General features: G+C 34.9%; 4 protein-coding genes across 5 annotated transcripts in view; 2 read left to right on the top strand and 2 right to left on the bottom strand.

The window, feature by feature from the left end:
• LOC114356874 (glutathione hydrolase 1 proenzyme) overlaps nucleotides 1-12,514 on the bottom strand; it is a 48,163-nt gene extending 35,649 nt beyond the window's left edge. The window contains exons 1-2 of one of the 2 annotated variants that reach the window (XM_028310242.1): nucleotides 12,227-12,514; nucleotides 6,678-6,749 (exon numbers count right to left, since the gene is read on the bottom strand). In XM_028310242.1, coding sequence (XP_028166043.1) covers nucleotides 6,678-6,742 — 65 coding nt within the window. In that variant the 5' untranslated portion in view covers nucleotides 6,743-6,749; nucleotides 12,227-12,514. Of the gene's footprint in view, nucleotides 1-1,225; nucleotides 1,368-6,677; nucleotides 6,750-12,226 lie in introns of those variants that run through there. The other variant, XM_028310241.1, reaches the window with a different exon arrangement.
• Nucleotides 12,515-17,524: 5,010 nt separating this feature from the next.
• LOC114356896 (uncharacterized) lies at nucleotides 17,525-19,516 on the bottom strand. Its single transcript, XM_028310279.1, has 3 exons — nucleotides 19,390-19,516; nucleotides 19,029-19,165; nucleotides 17,525-17,726 (listed from the first exon to the last, which is right to left on the bottom strand). The coding sequence occupies exons 1-3, from the start codon at nucleotides 19,440-19,442 to the stop codon at nucleotides 17,539-17,541; spliced, it is 378 nt and encodes a 125-aa protein (XP_028166080.1). The 5' UTR covers nucleotides 19,443-19,516; the 3' UTR covers nucleotides 17,525-17,538.
• Nucleotides 19,517-19,939: 423 nt separating this feature from the next.
• On the top strand, nucleotides 19,940-21,517 carry LOC114356900 (uncharacterized). Its single transcript, XM_028310286.1, has 3 exons — nucleotides 19,940-20,091; nucleotides 20,175-20,929; nucleotides 21,291-21,517. The coding sequence occupies exons 1-3, from the start codon at nucleotides 20,030-20,032 to the stop codon at nucleotides 21,515-21,517; spliced, it is 1,044 nt and encodes a 347-aa protein (XP_028166087.1). The 5' UTR covers nucleotides 19,940-20,029.
• A 510-nt stretch (nucleotides 21,518-22,027) lies between these two features.
• LOC114356895 (uncharacterized) lies at nucleotides 22,028-23,131 on the top strand. The gene is made up of 3 exons (XM_028310277.1): nucleotides 22,028-22,094; nucleotides 22,323-22,453; nucleotides 22,734-23,131. The coding sequence occupies exons 1-3, from the start codon at nucleotides 22,045-22,047 to the stop codon at nucleotides 23,129-23,131; spliced, it is 579 nt and encodes a 192-aa protein (XP_028166078.1). The 5' UTR covers nucleotides 22,028-22,044.
• Nucleotides 23,132-24,802: the final 1,671 nt, after the last annotated feature.

Below are 24,802 nucleotides of genomic sequence, written 5' to 3' on the forward strand. Positions count from 1 at the left end.
TATTGAATTCGTGGGATTTTCAGCAAAAAAAATGTTTCATGACTTAAATGGAAAATTAGTATCTAACCAACTTCGGAAACAATTTCACAAAAACATTGAGTGGGATTTCAGCAAAAAGTAGGTATTTTCTACGACTTAAATGGAAAATTTTCATTTTCATTAGACAATTAATTTCGACAACTTTCATATCCTTGTTAAGTATAATGATAGGTTTTGGATTTACGGTATAAAAACTGAAGTTTCCATTCGCTGCTAATAACAGGGGTTGAAATCTACAGCCAAAGCAAATAAATCCTCTACTTTCTGAATGAAAATCTTCAAAATAAAAGCTTTTTCAGAGTTGAAAAATGGTGTTGATTAAGAACGAAAAGGTTTCATTCATTTCATCTTACAACAAAAGCGGTTCTGATTGTTTCAGTGCGCCTCGGGATACACACTTTATGTAAAAGTTCTTTGCAGTAATTGAGGAGGGTTGAGAATACAATGGAATATCTTGAAGCTTTTAAGTAGGACATGCTTTCAACTAAATATAAACTATATAAACATTTCTGCTACAGAACTGAGCATAAGTATTAAACACGGAGTCTGTATAATTTGTAGGGAACCGAGCTGTCAAACTTTAAGAACGTTTTCTAGATGTAATTTGAGTTAATAACTTTCATTCGTGCAATGGCTTCGCCCGAAACCAGTCAAATTTTGAAAGTGTTCTGTGAGAAAAAAGTTTAAGAATTATTATCAGGGAGTCCCCAAATAAAACTGTTACAACCCAATACAGTTGCATTTATGCGCAACGAATTTCCTCCCCCAAAAAAGGATAGGTATTTTATGGTAATTTCATATTCGAGCAGCAGATTAGGTATGTACATTCAATGTTTGTTTCCATAAGTAAACAGTGGAAAGACTTTGTAGGACGTACTTGTAAGGGTGAGGTACAAGTATATTGAAGTTACGAAGGATTTTACTTTTTGAACGAGCGATCTTCACATATTATTGTGGAAAGGGTGAAAACTTTACTTTAGAAGATTTTGTTCCACAATGTCAGATGATTTACCATTTAAAATGAGAAAAGAAGCTTTTTCATCCATAAAATAAGTATACAGGTGGATTGATTTCTAATATTATCCTATAACTTAATTAATGTATTATTTTCTATTCTGAATAAGGATTGTTTCATAAAATTACGATCACTTTGATAAGTAAATATATTAATCTAATGTTATGTAACTTGTTTTGCTTTCTCAGTCCATTTCATACACGTTTTGAATTAGCCACACTATTCGATTCGCCACTGTTTAACTTAGCACTTTTTTCACAGCACACGTCAAAATAGGTTGGATATAGTCTGTGGTTGGCGAGTTGGCGCCAGAATAGTCAGTTTGATACTGACTCTGTGGTGATGCCGGAGTGACGTATATTTCGAATGACCACGGTGTCACGAGGTACGCAAAAAAGGTAGCACACAATAAGAAATCGATGCGGTGGTTCCGTATTTTTTTTAAATAGGTATAATATTGTACAGGATTTGCACGTGAATTTTAAGTATTTTTTTTTACAATCATATGATAATTTTTTTAGGGCAGCGACTTTGAAATTGTTGTAAAAGTAGTTGTAGAATATTATATTGAATTTTTCAGGACTGTTTGTTTATGTAGAGTCGACGTCATCACTTTTTAAATTCTAAACTAGCAACTAATAAAACTGAAAGATGACACATTGACACAGTAGGTATTTAAAAAAAAGTTATTTAGAGTTTGTACTAAGTAGGACTTATCGCATAATACTTTTGCTCTTCAGATTATTTCAGAACCTAGTCGAAACCGATTGGTTTCAGTTACGGGTAATTCGCTGAATAGAAAGCGGTAGGTAAAAATATTTTAACAAAATTCCTATTTGTCTGTGTTACGTTAAAAAGTAGGAACTGTAGGTATGCATTAAATAGTATTTCAATCTTATTAGATTACGTTAATATTTGCTGAACCCATAACCTTTAGCATACAAAATTAAAGTTATATTGATATACTTTCTAATAACGCAGATTTTTCGTAGACAGTGAATCGAAACATGATGTTCCGATCTATAACATAAGTATACCTTAAGAGTATTAATGAGAGACATTATGCCCAATTTTTGGTCTAGTAAGTGTCTTTTAACTAGTCTTGAACAAATTTCACACGTAGGTACCTGCCTACCTATTGTTTACATTGATTTTGGCGAAAAGGTGTTTTTGGAATCACACGTTCTTATTAGGAAAGATTAATAGTCATAATAATGTTTCTAATATGATGAAATATCATAGTATTACCACCACATAGTCACTCGGTTGTGTTTTTCCACAACTTTATGGTGTTGATCCTAGGTGCGAATTATTTTTCATTGCCACGATGACTCTACAATTTTATCGATGTTTCTGTTCAGTAAGGAAATGGAGTATTTAATTAGTTTTAATATCTAGGAAACTCGAGTTAAAGTACATTAATGGCTTATTCATAAAATTGACGCGATGCTTGTTTTTGAATTAAATATTGAAATGAAAAGATCGATTACTCAGGTGTATTATTTAAAGTTTTATTTTTACCTAAAATAGTAGGTAACTACATAAACTAATTTGATACCATGCAGAGTCTAATAATATCAATGCAACTTGTAATATAATGCTGAAAAGTGCACTTTAGTTGACAAAATGAATTCGCAGAAGAGTCTCAAATCTATAGATTCATATTTTGTTATCTCTGTGCTACTTAATAAAAAGAACTACATATAATAATTTTATGTAGCGTCTCTTTGTGGCCAGTACCAATTACAAGAACTAGTATTAAATAACCCGTTTAATTAACGAACCGGCAGATCTCTAAATATTATCCATAAAACAAGGCATTACAACAATTTTGCATGTGTGACGTGCCAGATATGTGGTTGAACCACCGCGTCACGGAAGGCTGAGGAAATGTGTTCACACGGTCACATGCTCTTCCGCAAATGGGAACAAGGTCTATTTTTGAGGCTGCATGTTCTGGTAGTCACGTGACATTGTAAAGAAATTGGAGTGTTTACTCATATTTAATTAACTTCAATAAATGTTTGACTAGGTGCGTGTGGAATCGTTTTTGACCAAGTCAAACTCTAGGTGCCAGGTGCACGGTTTGGGTACAGTCAGCGTTAAGTTCGTGACATCCAAATCAGCCAAAAAGTTGACAACACAACTTTATTCCCATTGTAATGTAACAAAGACGTGTTGCGAACTTTCTGGCTACTTTGGGTTTCTCGAAACACTTGTTAGTTTAATTTAATTAAATACGTATGGACCGGTAAGGATCTTTAAATTATATTTCAGACTTTCTTAAATCTCTTTTAAAATTTGCAACTGAGTTAACACTGAGGACATACGGAATGATCTTCCGGAAATAGAAACAAGGCTGTATTTTTGAGGTCCGGTATTTTTGGTAATACCGGTATTCATACCGGATGGCATTGAAAAGAAATTCATGTGTCAAATTGTTTTTATTATAATAATATGTAAGTAGTAAATATTTATTTTATCATTGCTGGCACTAAACTATTAAAATACCTATGCTAGGTATTATTATAACCCAACAATTATTTACTCATTTTTATCTATTCATTAGAAGTTAATACATTGCTTAGATTTTTTGTTAATTTAATGAAGATTACCATCATCATCATTATGAATGTGTTAATCCAAGTAGGTACAACCACAACATATCAGTTTGTAGGTATGTATCTACGTACATTACAATCGAAATGCCTAAGGTGGGAATCGAACCCACGACCTTAAGCTTGCCGGGCGACTGCTCTTCCCTTTCTTCGATTCCCACTTTAAAACTAATTAATTTAGTTTAAAACTAGCTTCGCTCGCGACATTCAGTTTGTCATAGATCATTATAAATTATAGCCTCCTATATGTTATTCTGGTGTTTTAACAATAGGCACTGTAAAGTTTCACCACAGTGTGAAAATTATAAATAACTTGAAAAATCGAACTGCCTAAGGCGGGAATTGAACCCACGACCTTCCGCTTGCCGGGCACACAGTGTTTTTTGGGTGAAAGTACGAGCAGGCCTGTTCATCTCCGCGAGTTTACATCGAAAACAAAACACGCACGATGGCCCACCTACAGGATACTATTCGACAAGGCCTCACATACGAGCGAACATTGACTCACGCACGCGTATTCTTGTGTATGATGGAAGAAAATAAAGAAAATGGTGTACTAAATACTGTGCAGTATTTAACTGCCTGAATAATAATAAAAACACAGAATGTACTTTTTTAAGTTGCCTCAAGACACTGAGAGGTAAATAAGTAGTTAATATTATTCATGATAATTCATGCTAAATCATGTATTTCCTCCGCCATTTTCCGCAGTTTGGCACCTCACGTCACATCATTTTACAGAAGCCAGCCCTATAGCTTCGGCGCAGTGCCGATCACTGACGTTTGTCAACAAAATGGTGCTTGACTCTTGAGATAGGCTAAATTACACCATATGTTAATGACATTGAGCATACATTTTTTTAAATACCTTCGCGAAGTAAAACTTCTGTACGTAGTACTTATTATTATTCTGTGGTACGAGTAACAATCCATCCCCTACACACTTTCATATTTATACCTACCTATACCTATTTATACCTATACCTAGACAGGTAGGTTCTGCACCTTATTCAGGTGTAATAGATGCTGTCCTATCCCATCTTATTAATAAATATGAAAGTGTGTNAAATCTAACACCAGGAAGTGTTCTTTACAAACTTCATTTAATTTTAATTACATAATAGGAGAAAAAGTGTAGTAGCGTAAGTAATACCTACGTCATGATCTTCAACTCTGATCTGAAGTACCTATTGTTTGATGATTCATGAGAGATCATGAAAATCTACATTATCATCATATCTAGTAGATGTCGCTTCCAAGGATCTTAAGTGATGGATAATGGAATTTAAGCTTTAAAAAAGAAATTACAAGGATTTAAGTTTTTTATTTTTAGTATTCCCCTCTTCCTTCAAAAACAAGCAATACAGCACCTTGACCTTTAATTTAGCGAGAGGTGGGTCAAGCCCTAGATTTGAAGTATTTCCATCGATAAAATTGTCCATAGAATACGCCTTTAAAGTTTGATCACTTCCCCGGACCGACTGTATATTTCATTGTCTCAGTTTTGTCAACAGAAACCCAATAAGGATCAAATGCTTCTAATTATTATTACTTAGTTGGTTGATGACTGGCAACAATGATTCCATTTATTAATATTATGAATCTTTAAAAGAAATTAATCAAAATAGGCATTTAATAAAAAATCTGATAGGCTTTATAAAACCCTCACAGGATCCGCGCTTCGTTACACCAACAGACAATAAACAGTGGTGCTGATATGAATTTACATCATAATTATTAAATTAATGCTTAGTTCATAATTCAAAAGCATTGATAGCTATGAAAGAGTGTTTTGATAAATCCGAACAGCCGTACGTTTGTTGCATAATTAGTTTACGAGTGCATGACTCAGTATTGCATTCTCATACCTACCATCGTATACCTACCTATTAGATAGTTAAAGGCAGAACTTTTGCTTGTGTGTAACTCCTAACCATCCAACAACACCAAGACATAAGCTGTAAGGTCAGTGTCATAAAGCCATTGCAAGTAAAATGATATCGACGTAGGTATCATTCATTATGAGATAACAACGATGTCTGTACCTGAAAAAATAATATCTTAATATTGCGAATGGCAATATTTTGATTGTATAATATTGACCATCGATATTAATTCAGAGAAACTAAACTTATGTGAAGGGTTTAGTTAGCTCTACATGTCTCTATGAAACTCTTAAGTTTGCGTTAGTAACGACATCTATATCGAACGACGACGCAGACTGACTGTTCAGCTGTGAATCTATGAAAAACAAGTTTTCCTCGCAATACTGGTAGGTATTTGAAGATGGCGCTACGATTCAGTAAATAAGTTAGGATGGTATTTATGATATAGATGACCCACGCTGAACTGTCCCGCCAAACTCAATGACAGGGGGGCGCTACCATCGTTCAACTATATGGTTTCCAACATGGCAAAAATCTGAACCAGCGATCCGGTATTGACGGTGGCGCCCCACTGTCAATGTCATCGACAGGACAGTCCAGTATTTTGGAACTATAAGTTATTCGGTGCTTGAAAGATGCAAGTTGGCTGAGGTCCAAAACTCAGTTAACTAAAAATCAATTTCTAGATAAGTATACTGACCTCTCGCTATACATATACGAGTAGTACTGTTATACGTTTCAGTATGTGTAGCTCATGAAAAATTTTCAGCTCGGACTCTAAAACAAATCTGAAAGAACACGCATTTTACGGGAATTGTCCCTCTGTTCTGTAAACTCTCATAATTTCTTGTTGTGTTAGTACCAACGATTTAGATCAAAACATTCGTAGAAAGTCACGTAGTATGTAATGAAACCAGTTTCATTACATACATACTCGTACATTTCATTTGCTACCAGTAGCAAATGACATTTTTCAGGATGGTAAAGACACTAGGAAATAATTTAGTAATTTACTTATCACTAGTCTTGACAATTTTTGTAATCAATTTTGTTGCAAAATCGCATCTATTACAATAACAGTAAAGTAATTTAGTTTAATATGCCGTAGCCTTTACTTACTTTTTGCAACATTTTCTCGTTGTAGCATCCCTTGCGTCGGTGACAGTCATGCTTTGGATGGTCATCTTTTGTCTGAAAACAATAAATAATAAAATATAATAATCTTATAAGTCTACATTCAAGAAAGTAACTAGGTACATACCTACTTTATAAAATCTTATACTCTGTTAAAAGCCTTGTTAGTGCAGGCCTAGAAAATCTTTGGCGAATTGGAAAACAAAAGAAAAATAGCTAGAATAATAGTTTTTTTTACTGTCACTTGTGGTTTTTAAACCAGCCAGATACAAAAGGTATAACCAAAATACGAAAAATAGAATGATTAATTATATTCCTGAAATATTTTTTTTAATACCGAGAAAAGTTTGTAAATTAGAAAAATGGCCAAGTCTGATTTTTAATTTGCGTGCATAGAGTTTCGTACACTTACATCATCATTAATGTTATTTCTAGTCGTAAGTACGCGTACTACTTATCACTATGAAATCTGTATGCAAATCCGTTTAACTCCGTTGGATAGTGGGGACCGCGTGCAATCAGCATCAGTTGCTACGTGCTACGCCGCTCCTTACCTTGTTCTACATTACGGTTAAAACAGTTCGTTGATAGTATGGTCTAATCCAAATTAAGTTTTATTTGTACACTTATTTAAGATGAATAAAATTAGACACGATGCGCAAATCTAATTCAAATTGTGCATCAGATTAAATTCCTGTCAATCAATCCGGAAAGAGACACATTTTGAGTTACATTTAATTTTAAGCTGCATTTTTGAACAAGGGTGTATGTTTCTTTAATAACCCTCCTCCTGGCGCAGTCGGGTAATAAAGCTAAATAAATAAAACATATCACTATTATCAAATTACTTTTTAACTAACAATACTGTAACTAAGTAACTGTAGTCGTTAATTACGTTTTCGCACTGAAACCAGTATGATGAATTTTCATATGGCCTGTGAAAATTGAAAAGGCACATCATGATTGCATTTTTCCTATGCGAGGAATGTGAAAAATTGTTTACGCTTTTAAAAAATGGTACTATGTGTGACGCGATAAGTATTTAGTGAAAATCGTGCAGAAAACTATAGTTACAGATAACAAAAATTTATTGAAAAACAAAAAAGAAGAAAATACACAATAGAGACGGCACAATTAAGGCCGCCTTATCGTTGTGAAGCGACCTCTTCCAGACAACCTAAAGGACATTTGGATGACATGAAGGTTATTACTTAAAAACAGTTTAGTCATGTGGGTCAATACTAATGCGTTTAAACGTTCGTGGCACCTCAAGACGCAAATTGAGACTGAGTCGTCGTCAAAGGAAATGGTCAATTCTGACCATTACGTACTCACATTTTTAACTAATCTATGAAGAAAAAACTTTTATTATTTTTCTTTGAGAGTTAACATTAGGTACCTACTTTCATCTTGATCCAGGCTATAAAAAAATAAAAAAACTTTTACGGGGCCTACCTAATACCTATTTTAATTAACTGATCTTAATAATAATGCTCCTGGGTATTTTAATGCTGATCTACTGGTTAAATAGTGTGTACTTTTCCTGCGGCTTCACCCGCGTAAAATTTAGTTTGTCACAGATCGTCATAAATTATAGCCTATATGTTATTCTGGGTTATAAAGAATAATACTGTAAAGTTTCATCAAAATCCGTTCAGTATTTTTTGCGTAAAAGAGTAACATATATCCATCCAGACATCCAGACATCCAAATTTTCACATTTATAATATTAGTAGAAAAACGTTGGTAGTTTACTAAAATTACTAACATTACAGCTATATTTATGTATCTTTATAAAACTTTTCCATGACTTCAAATTGGTTTATGGCTTAGGTATCTGAGGGTATCTACACCACACTTCGGCAATAAAGTAATGTTTGTGTCAATGTAACTTCTCAACTCTCAAAGTAACTTTAACTTTGTTGTTCTTGGTACTTTGGTATTCCTCCATTGTTGACGCTACGGCGTTATTATTGTGTCATCTAGGCAAATCTAGATCATTTTATTAAATTGAAAATTTTTGCTACCACAATGAAAATAATGTAGATAAGTAGGTATTATAGAGTTAACTGCACATTAACAATTTTTACGCTATAATTTTAAAGAAAAAACACACACATTGTATCGCTTGAGCACAAAAAGTTTTGGATCATGTTAGTAAACAAAATAATCTATCTATAGAACTAATAGATTCTAAATAAAATACGTATTTTGGAGGGTTACATTAGCATATTATAAAAGCCTTGTTTAAGACTGAAAACATAGATTTCTGTATCAATATTAGCTGTTTTAACATGAATGTGTTATAAGTAAATAATTTTTATGTGATAAAATATATTTGTAGGTACGAGTACCTAGCATGATAGAGGATTATTTTGAGAGGCTTTTAAATAACTGGTTTTTCAACAAATGCGTCATAATTTTATCTAATATAAGTAGGTACCACATAACCTTTTAGTATGCATGAAAGGTCAAGTTTTTTACATTCGTTAAAGTTAAAATCTTTGCTTTGTATCTCTATTTACTTATAATGAGTTATGAGACTAATCACTTTAGTAGGTAGGTACTTTAGTAACAAGATGCTTGAAATTAAATGTGGAAATTAGTTAAATTGGTAAGTGGGTCATTCCACAAAAATATGTCAACTCTTAGTCCGCGCCACATTTCACATGAAATATTTGTTAATATTTAATTCCAAAATTGTTAAATAACAGCTCGCAATGTGCTTTATTCATCACCCATTTATATTTTTTGAAACTATTTTTAAAACATCTTAAATTCCTTTTGAATGACCCAAAACGTCATTCCCTAGGCATGTCCGTACTCCAAAAGTTTGTGTTTTGGGACCCACATTTATAAAAATATCAACTTTATCCTTTGTTTTAATTAACGAATAATCTACTTAAATGTATATTACACCAAATTCTATTAATATTTTGCGGTTTCAATAAACAATAATTTGATTTTCTTTAGTTGAAAAAGAGTCTACAGTTTTTAGCGTCATTCCCTCGCCACGCACTGATTTTATAATTTTGCGCTTTAATATGTATTTAGAGTGAATGACATTTAGTTGAGTTTAAAGTACGATACGACGTTATCCTCAGACCATACTGGCTTTGCGGTAGCCGTTTTTTGAATAAGTGCAAACGTGCCAGTTGTTGCGGAAACATGTGTTAATCCAGTCACTTCGTCAGTCCCTAGTTGAGTAGCTTTATTGATTATAATAGGAAATTGTATATAATTTAATAGTATTTACGTGTGGTTTTTTGGCTATTTTCGGCACATCGTATTAAGCATCTTATAATATAAAGTTAATCTGCATTTGTGTTAAGTTTTACTCCAAATCGTCAGTCCCTAGAGCGTCAGGCCCTAGCTTTAAATGGCACTTGGGACTAAATTACTAGTTAGGGAATGATGTTTTTTATATAGTGATAATAACAAAACAACTACATTATGTGTATTAACTTATCTATAAATGTTAAGGTTATAAGTTTTATACTTTATTAGATTAGAAGTCATATAGGAGTAATGTAGTATGAAAAAATTGAAAATTGTAATTTCTCCTAAAATAAAGCATAAAGTGACTGGCCCTTTTAGACATAACATAATTAATTAATAAACAATAATTTACACTAATAAAGTATTCAAAAGCATCTTAAAAAAGTTACGGACAAAATGACGTCGAAAATATACAGATTTTTATGGAATGACCCAAGTAGAAAGGTCCTAACTAACCTAAGAGGATTACGAGAAGAGAACCTGATATTAATGTAGTGTCAATCATAGAAAATTTTAAAAAACCTCGTAATAGTAGAAAAATTTACATAATGATAATACATTTATGTTCCAAAGGCAAATATTTTTATCGTAATGTTGTTTCGGTTGTATATACTATAGTATGTGTTTACTTACAAAAAGGAAATACACATGATATCACATTTATCGGTTTTTCCTTAGACGTTTTTCTTGAAGGAAGTATTACCTAATACCGGCAATCAGTGCGACATATTTGAAATACCAAGATTCCCGGCATCATTATAGTTAACTAGAATAATGTTATAGAAACAGGGAAATTGATTTATTATAAAGTTACATCAATGTTATTTAATTTTTAGAGTTAAGAGTTGCATCTCAAACCAATTTGAAAATTATTTATAGGTAACTTGAAAAAATCGAACTGCTGGAATTTACTTTAATGATCAACAACTGTGGGCCGTTTAAAAAATGTATGAAAAATTACGTTTCCCGCTAGGGGCGCTGTAAAATCCGTCATTTTAATGTAATTTTCATTAAATCATGTAAACTTGCACTAGGCCCTCTGAATAAAAAGAAAAGAAGTACAGACTTAACTGCAATACCCTATCACTTCACCATGGGTTCAAACATTTTTGTATGGAAGCTGGACATTGCCACAAAGGTTCTATCCCCTTTAATACGAGTACATACAATTCTGGTTTAAAATAAATATCACTAAAACAATTATTTTGGCACAAAACGGCGTGCGCGCCATTTTTGACATTTCGTATAGAATATGACAGCCATGAAGCGAAGCTCTTTGGCCAGGAACCACAGATTAAAAACTAAACGTTTGGATTTTCCGAGTTATATAACATAGTAAACGTATTCATGACGTTAACATTGTAGAAGCTATTGAATATTTATCGTGACCCATATACCAGGGGATCAGATAAAATTCAAGAATAATAAATTAGGTAAGATTACAAGTGTCGCTTCGTATACTTAATCATTCATATTTTTAAAAAATACCTATTGTTTTTTTATTTAGTTAAGTAGGGGTTTTCTTCTAAGTTAACTTTTCTATATTTTCTTGATAAAAATAAGTATACCGCGAATTCATTCAATAAGATCAAGATTATCTTTCTACTGATCAAAAGATGTCATTCATATGACATTACGATGCTACTGATGTGGAAAAATATCCCAACTATTTAAATAATATTCATCCACACACCAATTTGGATATGCATAGCATACTTATGAGACGCGGTTATTGCTTAAATAAATAAATGTATACAAAAATGTTGCTTTTCCTCGCTCAATTATTACTAAATCATAGTGTTTTTCTTGGGTGGTTATTATGGAGAAAAAGTCTTGACGATTCGTTCAAACACCGGCATTAACATCGCCGTGTGGCAATTAATTCACGTCACACAATTTTATTATTGTTTGCAACAACATACTAAAATGCATTTCACGAATTTTCGGATTGTCATTGCACATTCGAGAAGCCTAGTTTTTCTCCATACATTTGCCTTTTACCACCTAAATTGTAAGTATGGTTTGTTTATTTAGCTAGGATCCATGAAACCTATAGTCACTGGTAAATTCCTACTTCAGAACATTACTATTTGATTTTCCTTGATGACTCACTGAGAAATCTCAAGATTAAAGTTTACTTATGCAATTACATACACTACTAATATAGCAAACGAAAATATCCTCTATACCTATGCATCTCTTAAACATATTGCATCATTTAGATTTTTCAAGTGAATGCAATCGATTATACTCACAACTTCGATCACACACGGCTGCTTATCAGAAAACACTGCAATTTATTTACGACATGCAACTTTCACTGAGAGTAACCTTGACATACAACACTGATTTTAGCACTGTTTCTTAAGAAAAAGCTATGAAAATGCACGCGGATGTTCTAAAAGAATGCCTTATTGGTTAATTTGAGAGTAGATTTGTGATTTTTGATTGATTAAAGATTAAAATTGCAATGATCAAGCGGCCGGCGCGCGCGCCGCGAGATGCGATGAGTCGGAACGACGCACGAGTTACGACTACCAAGTTAGTTGGCAAACTTTTTTACTACATCCTTTTAGGGATCAGCAGGAGTAACGGGATAGCAACTGGTTCCAAACGAGCCCAACTTCTGATTAATCTATTTTGATGGTTCATCAACTCAACTCTGTTAGATTAAACTTCATGTTCTAATAAACACTAATTCGAAGCCATTTGAAGTTTAATAGTAATTTTGGACGTACACTTGCGAGCACAGAAATCGGATTTGATCAGTGCCAATATTATTAGAATTAACTGAATATTTAATGAAAATGAAAAAAATACTCGAGTGATGTCTTTAACTTGGGCCCAAAGTCCTAGTCACTTCAAACTTTGTTGCATTAAAACAATTCCAAACAAGGCACATAAAATAACCTCATATTAGTAAACAAGGAAAAATGAAAATTTTAATCTCATTTTTCTGCAGATAAGGAGTACTTATCCAAATATGGAGCGTAAAATTATGTCGTATCGCTACAAAGGATTAAAATGTAACTAAACAAATATTTCTAATGCTAATACTTAATTTAAATTAACATGCATGTATCACACTATCTCGTTATCTTCAATACCTAACACAATCTTCATCTTAGTTTCCTCATTAGTCACTAGTTGTACTATGAACTTGAAAACATTACTTGTTGCAGGGACAAATCCATTATTGATTCCTAAGAAGCATAACTAACCTACTCATTACTAGCACATTAAGTATTACTAAATTATAAATGCAAAATAAACTTTTTGTTTCCATGTTGTGTTTTGTAATAAGTTTGTATGGTGAATGAATTTCACAGAATAATATGGTTTTTGTTTAGAAATTATTATAAGGTTCTTAGTCTCCACTCAGGAGTACGACCATCTCTAATTTACCAGCGAATGGAGGAGTTGGCCTACACTCCCCACGCTGCTGGCTCATCATCATCATCTCAGCCATAATACGTCCACCGGTCCACTGCTGTACATAGGCCTCACCTAGGGTTGCCAGGCGTCCGGCTTTAGCCGGACATGTTTGGCTTTTTAGAGACTTGTCCGGCCAAATATTGCCTTGTCCAGCCTGTCCGGCTTTTGTTAGGCTTTTTATTTGGTTGCCGCGCCAGGCGAAAGTCGAGCCACAGAAGCGCACTGATCAGGATGCTGGATAGTAACCGATGATGATAGTACTCACTCATGAACTGACACTAATTGCCCCCCCCCCCCCCGTCACATGTCCGGCTTTTAGGGTAAAATGTCCGGCCAAATGAAGCACAAAGTCCGGCTTTTGTGATTTTGGACCTGGCAACCCTAGCCTCACCCATTGCGTTCCATGTTGCCCGGTTGGTAGTGGCCNCCGGCCAAATGAAGCACAAAGTCCGGCTTTTGTGATTTTGGACCTGGCAACCCTAGCCTCACCCATTGCGTTCCATGTTGCCCGGTTGGTAGTGGCCTGCATCCAGCGCCTTCTTGGTACTTTTACGATGTCCTTGTGGGTGGACGTCCCACGCTGCGTTTTCCGATAAACGGCCTCCACTCCAAAACCTTGTCGTCAGTTCTGCGTACTATGTGCCCTGTCCATTGCCACTTGAGCTTGCTAATCCGTCGTTAAGATTAAGGATGACTAAACTTTCTGTGGCAAACCGAATCGTCGAAGCCACGGGAAGAAAGTAGTATTTTATTTAATGTTCATGTTGACAGCCACGATTAGTTCAATAAAGCATATTTATTTAACTCTATGGAAGTAACGTGGACCTATTTACAATAACGATGGCAAGTTTATGATTTAGGATTCCGTAAACTAATACAGATAGATTATGGCATAAGAATAACATAGGCAACTAGCTTTTCCTGTGTAATATGGTCCTTTAAAATTTATAATATAAGTATTTTAATTAATTAATAGTATAGGTAAATGTTATTCGACTTTTAAAAGAAAATTTCATGTTCAAATGCTTGCAAGTCTGGCTCAGGCAGTCTGTCTCTATCAGAGGGAAACAATACACAGGAGGAAAATAAATCTAAAAAGTTTCAATTAAATTATATTAAAACCACGGGTCAGTTAGCTGGTTCACGCTTGGCTAAACCCGTTTGATTCACCACATCTATTGTTCGGGGTTATTGTGAGAAGCCGGCGGCATTGTTATCAATTCGAGGAAATTCTGCAACCACTGTATGAATTGGACATCAAAAGATTACTTTTTCAATTAACTGTCTAGTTAGACACTGCGCCAGACAAAACAAACAAAAACTGTTTTTAAACAACAACAACGTCATGGGGACTTATCACCTAGCCAAAACCTAGTCATAATCTAGCCATAACCTTGCCATATCCCAGCCATAACCCAGCCAAAACCCAGCCATAACCTAGCCATAACCCAGTCATAACCTAGCCTTAACCTAGCACACTAGCAGAGAGCGAACTTATAATTTAAAGGTCGGCAACGCACCTGTAACTCCTCCGGAGCTGCGGATGAAAAAACACCACAAAACTTGGACCTAGATGGACTGTATGTAACCGTTAGCTGTTATGCCATTGCGCATTGCATTATGGTTAGGAGGAGGTCCATTGTTCCCACACCTGATTGAACAACAAGGAATAATGATGTGATGAAGCTAAGATTAGATGCTTATACTTATTTAAAAACGAATAAGGAGATAAAATTACAGGATGTCAATGATTTCAAAAAGCACAGTTGCGTACCTCTACATCACTCTTACAAATTCTTAATTTAATTTGTAAGTTAGCTAAGGATGAACATACAACCATTGTTCGATTTTTTCCAACAATCTCTGTGACAGTATCATATTAAAAAATCCTTCACGTGTCCTAAAGTTACACATTAACTACATACCGGTTTGGCCAGTTTTTATGGCCAATAGTATAATCGTACAGTCAGTTACAGAATTTCCGAATGTGTTTCCGAATACAGTTCAGAATGTGATAATCGGCTAAAGTGCTAAAATAAGTCTTTAGTTTTTATTTAATGGTGGAACTAAAAAGGCAATATTAACTAACATCCAAATTTAATTTTTGTGAAAATGTCATACCTATCAGACATTTTAAAATTAAAATTTAGATAAATTAATCACAAAATTCGTAGTCTTAAACAAAGAGTTAGGTAAATTGCATAATGGTGAACTAGAGATGCAATATGATAAATCATCATCATACTTATTATTTAATTTAAATTAAGGATAATTGTTTCAGCTAATACTTTACTTAATTAGCTATCCAAATGGCAAGTAGCGAGTTATTCCCAATACAAGTGTCTCTGACTAATTACCGGGAAAACTCGGTAATAATTCTGTATACAAGTATTTTTGGAACTAAATGAATTTTTAATTTTTATTTATTTAACTTTCCCATAGTTGGATTTATATCCACTGGGTAACTTGAACAATTATTTGTTCAAGTTACTTAATACATTGCCGACTATTAAATAAGTAAGTTAAGTAGGCATTTAGTAGTAGTATTTATAACACAGTGGGCCACGCTCATTAAACTTAACTGAAGTTTTAGCGTTATTCTTTTGTCGACGACTGTATTTAGTCAATACGCGTAAACCAAGTTCAAGGTCCGATGATGGTAATCATTATGGCTGTGCTTTTTGTTGCTGGGCCAACAATGACTAGCATCAATAAAATTCATAAATTGGAATTAATTGATAACAGTAATTGTGCTACTTAAAATTAGTAGTTTTCTGGAGACGTTTAGTGATTATTTATGTGCAAAATTGGTTCAGTAGTTTTTGTTAGAAAGAGTAACATACTATTATGATATGAACCCTTATCCATATGACATGTAATAAATACTTTGAATTTGAATGAAAATATGACTACGATAGGTAGTTATACCTAGGGTAAGTAGGTAAAAGCGATGTTGTGAGTAATGGTAAATGTAGCGTAGGATGCCCACCTACAAGTAGGGATATGTATTAATACATCAAGATGTATTGATGACCTTAAACTAACAACCCCCTTCGGTTGTTAGTGGCACTATTATAGTAGTGATCGCATTCTTGTAGGAGGCTATGTCCACCAATAGACTCCCTTTGGTCTGCCAAAGGGAGTCTATTGGTGTCATCATATTGGTGGTATCATCATCATCATCATCTGTGATGATGATGATGATGATGATCGTGACATGTTGCGCTTTAATTGTTGCCTAAGTTTCAAACGAAGATAAGCAAGCAATAACCCTCCTTCTGGCGCAGTCGAGTAAAAAGAAAAGTAGGCAGTAAGTACCTACTAGTAGAGCTCACTGTACTGGCACTGTATTATGGAAGCTGACAAAAAATTTGAAGTACATTCTGTAGGAATTTGAAGTTACGTAATCAATTAAACATACCCGATTCTTCGTCGTCGCTTAACCAATAATAATTGGTCGAAGCGGTCCAGCCTTTAATCAATTTTCTCAAATTAAAACTAGATATGACTCAGGAGCTTTCAACGATTATTGCTTGTATTTGATGTATTGGGGGAATACCCAGTGTGTTTTTTAATTAATACCAACACGTTCATTTGCTATGAATTTCTGTGGAATGATTTGTGCTGTATTCTACGCGTTTAAAAGAAACATGTTAGTGATTAACGCTGCTAATTATTTGCTTAAGAGTTTCAAAATAGTAGGAAAGCCATAATTTTAGGAAGGTTATAATTTTTCCCCTAGACAAGAGGTGATGCCGGTGAGGACAAATTTTAAAATTCTATGGACTATTGAAGGTTTATGATAGTCTCATTCCAGAGCTTTGGTGCCCCATCGGCCGTCAGTTCTGCGTACTATGTATGTGGCCCTGTCCATTGCCACTTTAGCTTGTCGTGCTAATCCGTCGGGATATGTCTGCGACTTTGGTTCATTTACTGATCTCCTCATTTCTGATTAGATCTCATGAAGGTAGCAGGAAGGCGCTGGATGCAACCCGCTGCCAACCGGTCATCATGGAAGTCATTGGGGGAGGCCTATTTTCAGCAGTGGACGTCCTATGGCTGAAATGATGATGATGATTGATGGTTTGAAAGGAAGAAAAAGAAATTCAAGGTCGCAAATGTATCATTTATTTCAAGTGAAATGCAACATCATGTTTCCGTGCTGGTCATCCTGCACCAATGCTTGTCCCAGCCGCAGGATCCTGGACACGAGGACACTGGACAGCAGAGCCCCGTTGATGGTCCTGTTCTTTTTCACCTCGTGACACTCTGGGTATGGCATATGCAGGATGTGGTAGTCCGATGATTGGGTAAAGTTTCCTGGAGGGTGATATAAAATTAACAGCTGGTTAGCCTTCAAAATCCAGGTGTTGACACTCTTTCTGTAGATAGGTACTTTGTAGTTTAGTAGGTACCTCGGACCAGATTTCCGATGGGCCAGTTAATACCTAACCCATTATTGGCTAGTAAAGAAATATGTAGGTAGGGGAGATCGAGGAGAGTTGTGACATTGTCGATTTATAGCGAGCTCTTAACAGTGCGAGTTTTGAGTTCAAGTCTCGATCTAACAAATACGCTCTGTTGCGAGCTGATAGTTAATAGGTTTGATAATTTCACAACTCTCCTCGGTCTCCCCTACTACGTAACGTAAACTTATTAATATTGTAATGAAATCTTATCTGGCCTCATTAACGATCGCAATATCTGATGCTGCGACACAATTTTGAAACGACTACATAGCTACGAATTGGTTTTATTATTTCTTAACTTTAGTTTTATTTATTAGTTTGACCGCCATTAAATCCAAACGGAAAAGGTAAAGGTAAGGTACTCCTGAGGGAAATTAAGGTATTGGGAATTAGGGTTCGCAAGGAATTTGATCAGCTGTTCCAAGAAGTTTATTTTTGTCTTTCAGTCAGTATAAAGTGGCGCACCTACGCAATTACAAACTTCTGGGTAGATAGGGAGGTATCTTAAGGGTCATAAATGCCCCCGCGTATTAAGCGGCCAGGCCACTGCAGCTAACGAAATTATATGAAACTAGCGGCCGCCCGCGACTTCGTTCGCGTGAACCCCGTTTTACCCCCTTAGGGGTGAAGTTTTGAGATTTTTTAGAGGTTTCCCGGTAATTATTCGAACTTTTATCGCCGTAAAAACCATCCTTGGACTTCAACAAACATTTTAAAAAAATAATTGGTAAAGTTGGTCCAGGCGTTGTTGAGTTATGCGCTTACCAACACATTTTGCGATTCATTTTTATATTATAGACTAGCTGTGCCCGCGACTTCGTACGCGTGGGAATAGTTCAATGTTTCCCGTTTTTGCAATATTTTTCTTTACTGCTCCGATCCTATTAGCTAGGTGATCTTATGATATAGGCTAAATCCTTCCTCGATAAATGGGCTATCCAATACTAAAATATTTTTTCAAATCGGACCAGTAGTCCTGAGATTAGTGCGTTCTAACAAACAAACTCTTCAGATTTATAATATTAGTATAGATGTTTTTAACACAGAAGAAAAAGTTGGCCGTAATGACCTGGCCGCGTGGCTTAGGCGGCTAATTCGCGGGGCTATTTTTCAACAAAAGAGTATATTCTAAGAAGAATGCACATCATGATACCTTTAACTGGTTTAAACCCAGAGTGATGCTCGAGGTAGCAGTACGTGTACCCGATGAAGACGCCCATAGCTATGGCCGACATGGTCACAGCCAACATGCCAAGCGTGAACGAAATGCAGGTTGAAAGCCGAGGCTTCCTGGAAAATTTTCAAATTATCGCAATCATCATCATTACAGCTACAGGATGTCCACTGCTGAATATACGAGTAAGCCTCCTACAATGTTTCCACATTGCCCGGTTAGTATAGCGGCCTGCATCCAGCGCCTTCCTGCTACTTTTATGAGGGCGTATACGAGTACAATGTTTGAGCACTAAGAAATTAAATGAACTGCTTCTAAAAGCTCTGTTACTTTTAATTACCTTTTGAGAACATCAGAAATTTTCTCCATTTTCAAAAGTGTGTAACCCGTCATTATTTTAGAAAATGGTGCGTTGTGTATTATCAAATAATAATAATAAAATATTTGACCCTAATCGAGATTATTTAGAAAAGAATACTGAGAATTGACATGAATTGACAAATCAACACCAACTCAACACAAACGAGTGACAAAATGACGTGGTCGACTAATGAAGTAAATTGGTTGCAAAGTTTTTATTAAAATCAACCAGAGTCAGAGGATAATTATCACCATTGCCATTCTTAGCTACGATTCTCAGTAAAGAAAACACATTTGTATTACTAAAATGGACCAAGAAAATGAGAGAGTTAGCTCTACCGTCTGTACTACTCACGTATGCAAGAATGCAATAACTTTATACATCTCATAAGCATCTCCCTTTGTTTCTGCTCGATGTAAAAATAATTTTCGGTGCTCAAAATCTCAACTATTTTGGACTGTAACATTGACAAATAACATCTGACAACATCATGCAGGTGTTTGTTTGATTTCAGATTTTGATACTTTATTTTGTACATATTTTTCTTAATATTTACCTGTTTTCTGATATATTCTTTATTTATTTTTATTGTTCTGTTGAATATAATTAAAGTTTGAAAATGCCTTGCGGTTGTTGCGGGAATGGCTTTGTATTCGGGCATCTTATGTACATATTGGAGAAGTGGGTATCGTTCGTACCAATATAATGAATCTAAAGTAGGTACCTATGTACTGATAGTTACATAATGTTTCATACTATTTCAGGATAGCAGCATTTTGTGCTATGTCTGCTATTATATCATGCATCGTGGTCACTGTATTGGTCAGTATAGGTCTGGGAGTGGGTATTGGCTATAATTATTGTTTTGTCGATATGAAGCACACGAGGCTTGATGCGGTCAACAAATACCAAAAAACCGAGGGTCGCCCAGGTGCTATTGCTTTGTCTGGGGATGAAAAAACGACTGAAACTACTCTTAATACTGATACCCTTATAACCCATCCTCCTTCTACTACCACAACAACTACAGAGCTTTCAACGACAGAAATGAGCATGGAATCCTCAAGTAATGGACTAACTCCTAGTACAGAACTAACTTCTAATGCTTTGAATGGAAGTGCTACACGCAGTGGCAATAAATTTTTAGACGACACAGACCAAAAAGTACTTTCAAATACAGTTGGTAGTGATTTGGCGGAATTATCAGATGATCAAGAGATCCCCTCCTTTCCTAACATCCCTAGTTTAAATATTATCCCAGAGTTAGTTTCTGACATACCCCATTCACCCAATTTCCCTGGATCTCTTCGTAGAATCCCAGTCATTCACAGTAGAGTCAAGCCAGTGGAATCTGGACAACGTCAGGTTGGCAAAACAAAACGTCCGAAATCCAAATTATTTGAAGATGAAAGAAATGAGGACTTTGATAAAATAAGAGAAGGGATAAAAGCCAATGCAGAAGACATGGATAAAGATCTTCGTGGAATGAAACATGGGAAAAAAACAGCTTTTGAAAAAGGTAGATACCATCATAGTTCTATACCTATTTTTATTTTTAATAGAAGGGGTTATTTTTCATATTATGAGGGGCGAGTTCTACTGACTCGTGGTAATTTTATAGCTATCTAACAAATGAAGTTGCTGATTGATGATCGGTAATCATCATTGAGATATTTATACATAATTTACCAAATATACCAAATATATAAAATACCAAATCTCTATCCGAGACTTCATCCAATATTTTGGATTATCTTACAGATAAGTTCATAATAGGCTATCAGGAACTATTTCAGGATGTGAAATTTTACCAAAATCAGGATCCGTTTTTGTTATGATTTCGTTCTTGTATTTTAAGTTACATTTATCATCAATTTCAGAGCACAACGATGAAGCGGAATATGATGAAGTATACAAAGAAGTGAAGTATAGTACTACTCCAAAACTGAAGATACTATACAGGAAAAAACATAAAAAACTTACAGAAACCACAAAATGGATGCCCACGATTGTAGTACCGTTGAAGAAACATGCAAACATGTCTCCATTGATATCCAAGATTTTAGCACAAAACAAAAACGTTACTTTGCAGTTCATAACAGTTTGAGTAATAAATAAAACACATAAAAAGTGTTTTTATTTAATTACCCTTCTTGCATTCAGATAATTATTTTATTCCTTGGAATATTAATTGTCCTGGACCCTTTTTCATCATTAAGATATCTAAAGTTATGGAAATTCTGCTATCCTACTTTATTAATAACGCGAAAGTTTATATGAATTAATGTAAAACTTTCAAACGGATTCTGATAAAAATAAAATATTAATTAAAGTTAATACAACAGAAAAACAATAGTCTGTAATTTATAATGATCGATCGCGATCTCAAACAATTTCACGCGGGCAAACCAACGGGCAAAAACAAGTACTAGAGAATGAAAACTTTTCAGTTGCTCTACTTTTTGTGTCAGTTTTTATAACTAGTTTGACAATAATTGATTGTCACTGTACTCAAGAACTGATTTGTCAAAAAAAGATCGCTGTTTATTTTCAATTACACAAAATACCTCTAACTGCTTTGTGTAAAACACATCTGATATTCTTGGACTCTAGACTGCTTACATAACTACAAAAATGGGGATTATATTAAGTGTTCTCTCGAATATAATGTACCTCTCCGAAAAGTAAGTAAAACTACCAGGATTTGTAAATTTTGCGCTACCCTCATCATTGAGCGTCCCCCCGACGGGATTTAGGCCTCTTAATGAGTCCAAATCTCGAATAAATTATTCGGTAATGAAATGACATTATCTTACTTATTCTTGTCCTTTGCTATCTTTGTATTGATAAAATGTTCTACCAATCTCTTTTGTTTTTATTAACCAACAAAATATTATACTTTAAAATTCCAGGTTCACAATGTGTCTGGCAGCAGTCACAGTTGTGTCTTGTCTGGTGGTCACTTTAGTTATGATGCTGGGCTTGGGCGTTGGCCTTGGATACAACTACTGCTTTGTTGAAATCAAGACAAAACACAGATACAGTAAATATTATTTCCTTTTGTATCAGACATTTTTAAATCATTTGAAGTTAAGTAACTTTTACTGCGCTTTCGTACCTATTAATAAATTGTCGTTACTGTTTTCGTTGGTGACTGTAAAATGTCGTCATAATTAATAACACCATCTTTTATAACCGAGAATCAGGTTGTTTAAAAGTCATATAGTTTCCTCAAGACAATTTTAGTGCCTCCTTTTTAAGATGTTTTGCTTGACAACTTTTGTTTCATACTATCTAATACAGTTTTGTATGAAAATTCGTAGTTCCCGGCTACTACCGTTACAAAGTGAAGGAGGCAACGACGATGCACCGCACTCCGCCTTGGAGACGGCTCACCACTCGCCGCTACGCGTTGCGTGATCCTGACACCAGCGAACCACTGATTGACTACAAACCACCTGAATTTGACCACATAGCCAATGAAACGTCTAAAGAAACACAAACAGAAACTAATTCGACTGTCGAAGTCAATACTGAGACAACAAACGAAATGGCGGTTGATGTTACAGAAACTGCTACTTATGAATCTGAGAATACAAATAAAATGCCTTCAACTACAACTAAAACAGTAATTCAAATACAAGGGTTAGATTTGATTGCTCTGTTATCTAAACTGAAATCAGAAAACAGAAATTACAGCTTACAAATTGTGACAACTTAATCAATTTAACAATTTTAGCAATGTAGCAGTTTAGAATACTTTTATCGTTTACTTAGTTTTGTATAATTTTATTTTGGTAAGGACTTATTACTTTGTAATCTTATTTTATATAGTTTTAAATATATCGTTTAAATAATAGTGAATAGTTTTATTTAATGCTATACTAATCCAATACTAAAACATCGCAAGCAAGCCAAATAGCATCTTCAGTTCAGTTATTTCCTAAAAAGTCACGGTTTTCTTTCATAAACATTTTTCTTGAGGAAAAAAGATGTGTTTGAGTGTAAATGTGAGTGACCCTAGTTTCAGTTTAACTCTTTGGTTTAACTCTGTAACGGCCGAATACTGAAACACTACTCAAATCTGTCACTCAGCTGACGGGCTCCTAAATTTAAGTATCCTTCAATTTTAAATGGTATTCTCAAACGCTACTCAACGGATTTGAAGCCGTGATCAGCTAAGCAGCTCTCAAATGTTTACATAATGGCAACATTTACCAAAAAAAGTATGTTTTCATTTACACAAATGATAACTTTACGTCTTTTATCCATTACACGCAGCATCGTTTGGTTATGTATTGTCTTTTATGGAAATATTCTGTCTGTCTGTCTGTCTGTCTGTCTGTCTGTCTGTCTGTCTGTCTGTTACGCTTTCCCGCTTAAACCTCGCAACCGATTTTGATGAAATTTGGCATAGAGATAGTTTGAGTCCCGGGAAAGAACATAGGATAGTTTTTATCCCGGTTTTTGAAACAGGGACGCGCGCGATAAAGTTTTTCTATGACAGACAAAATTCCACGCGGGCGAAGCCGCGGGCGGAAAGCTAGTTTGACTATAGTTCTGTTCTGCCGAAGACAGCGTGCGGCTGGCGTGGGCCACGGCGCGCACGCGGCCGTCGGGCAGCTCGTGGCCCAGCCACGCGCCTACGCCGCGCGGCGACGCGTCGCACGACAACACCAACGGGAGGTCGGGGTCAAAATGCATTAAGATCTCGGAGTTCTTCAAGAGCTCCTTGATTTTGACAAAAGCCATTTCACATTCGGTGGACCACTCCCATGTTTTATGTTTTTTTAATAAGGAGTATAAGGGTGCGACCACAGTGCTGAAATTTCTTACGAATTTTGAATAATAGTTGATGAGACCTAGAAAAGCTCTGAGCTCGCTGACGTCTTGAGGTCGCTCCGCAGCAAGAACGGCATCTGGGGNTAATAAAAAATATATGTCCTGAAAGCTACATTTGTCAGAATTATAAATATGTACCATTGTATGGTACTTTTTTTTTGAAAAAAGTAGGTGAAAAAAAATGTTTCTTCAGGACACAGCGGGCGAATTTTAATGCGCATCGGAAAAAAATATTTATTTTATCCATGAATTCATACTATTTGGTTCATAAGCAAGTAAAGATTATTATTTTAGAATTTATTTAGAGTTCCTGGCACATCATGCTACCATAATTTGTATTTTTTCTTCAATTAATTTTGAACTCTATGTGTAAGATATAAGGTTCAAAATAGTTTAATTACATTGTATTAATGAAAATATCATAAGAAGAAAGCACTAAATAAAGAACTTGAATTTGTCTAAACGTCTTATGATTATTATTATTATTTTAATTAACATTTTTATTTCTACATACTATTGTACCAGTGATCTTTTCCTTTTAGCTTCATCC

The sequence above is a fragment of the Ostrinia furnacalis genome, unplaced genomic scaffold (assembly GCF_004193835.3).
Source record: "Ostrinia furnacalis isolate ACB-3 unplaced genomic scaffold, ASM419383v2 OfSCF2997, whole genome shotgun sequence".
Lineage (NCBI taxonomy): Eukaryota > Metazoa > Arthropoda > Insecta > Lepidoptera > Crambidae > Ostrinia > Ostrinia furnacalis.

What these genes read in the sequence shown, in the direction of transcription:
- LOC114356900 (XM_028310286.1), top strand. Translation starts at nt 20,030, where the DNA reads ATGCCTTGCGGTTGTTGCGGGAATGGCTTTGTATTCGGGCATCTTATG. An exon ending in CTTATGTACATATTGGAGAA is followed by an intron (nt 20,092 to 20,174) that starts GTGGGTATCGTT and finishes ATACTATTTCAG; the next exon opens with GATAGCAGCATTTTGTGCTA. An exon ending in AAAAACAGCTTTTGAAAAAG is followed by an intron (nt 20,930 to 21,290) that starts GTAGATACCATC and finishes CATCAATTTCAG; the next exon opens with AGCACAACGATGAAGCGGAA.
- LOC114356895 (XM_028310277.1), top strand. Translation starts at nt 22,045, where the DNA reads ATGGGGATTATATTAAGTGTTCTCTCGAATATAATGTACCTCTCCGAA. An exon ending in ATAATGTACCTCTCCGAAAA is followed by an intron (nt 22,095 to 22,322) that starts GTAAGTAAAACT and finishes TTAAAATTCCAG; the next exon opens with GTTCACAATGTGTCTGGCAG. An exon ending in CAAGACAAAACACAGATACA is followed by an intron (nt 22,454 to 22,733) that starts GTAAATATTATT and finishes GAAAATTCGTAG; the next exon opens with TTCCCGGCTACTACCGTTAC.
- LOC114356896 (XM_028310279.1), bottom strand. Translation starts at nt 19,442, where the DNA reads ATGACGGGTTACACACTTTTGAAAATGGAGAAAATTTCTGATGTTCTC. An exon ending in ATTTCTGATGTTCTCAAAAG is followed by an intron (nt 19,166 to 19,389) that starts GTAATTAAAAGT and finishes AAAATTTTCCAG; the next exon opens with GAAGCCTCGGCTTTCAACCT. An exon ending in TGGGTTTAAACCAGTTAAAG is followed by an intron (nt 17,727 to 19,028) that starts GTATCATGATGT and finishes ATCACCCTCCAG; the next exon opens with GAAACTTTACCCAATCATCG.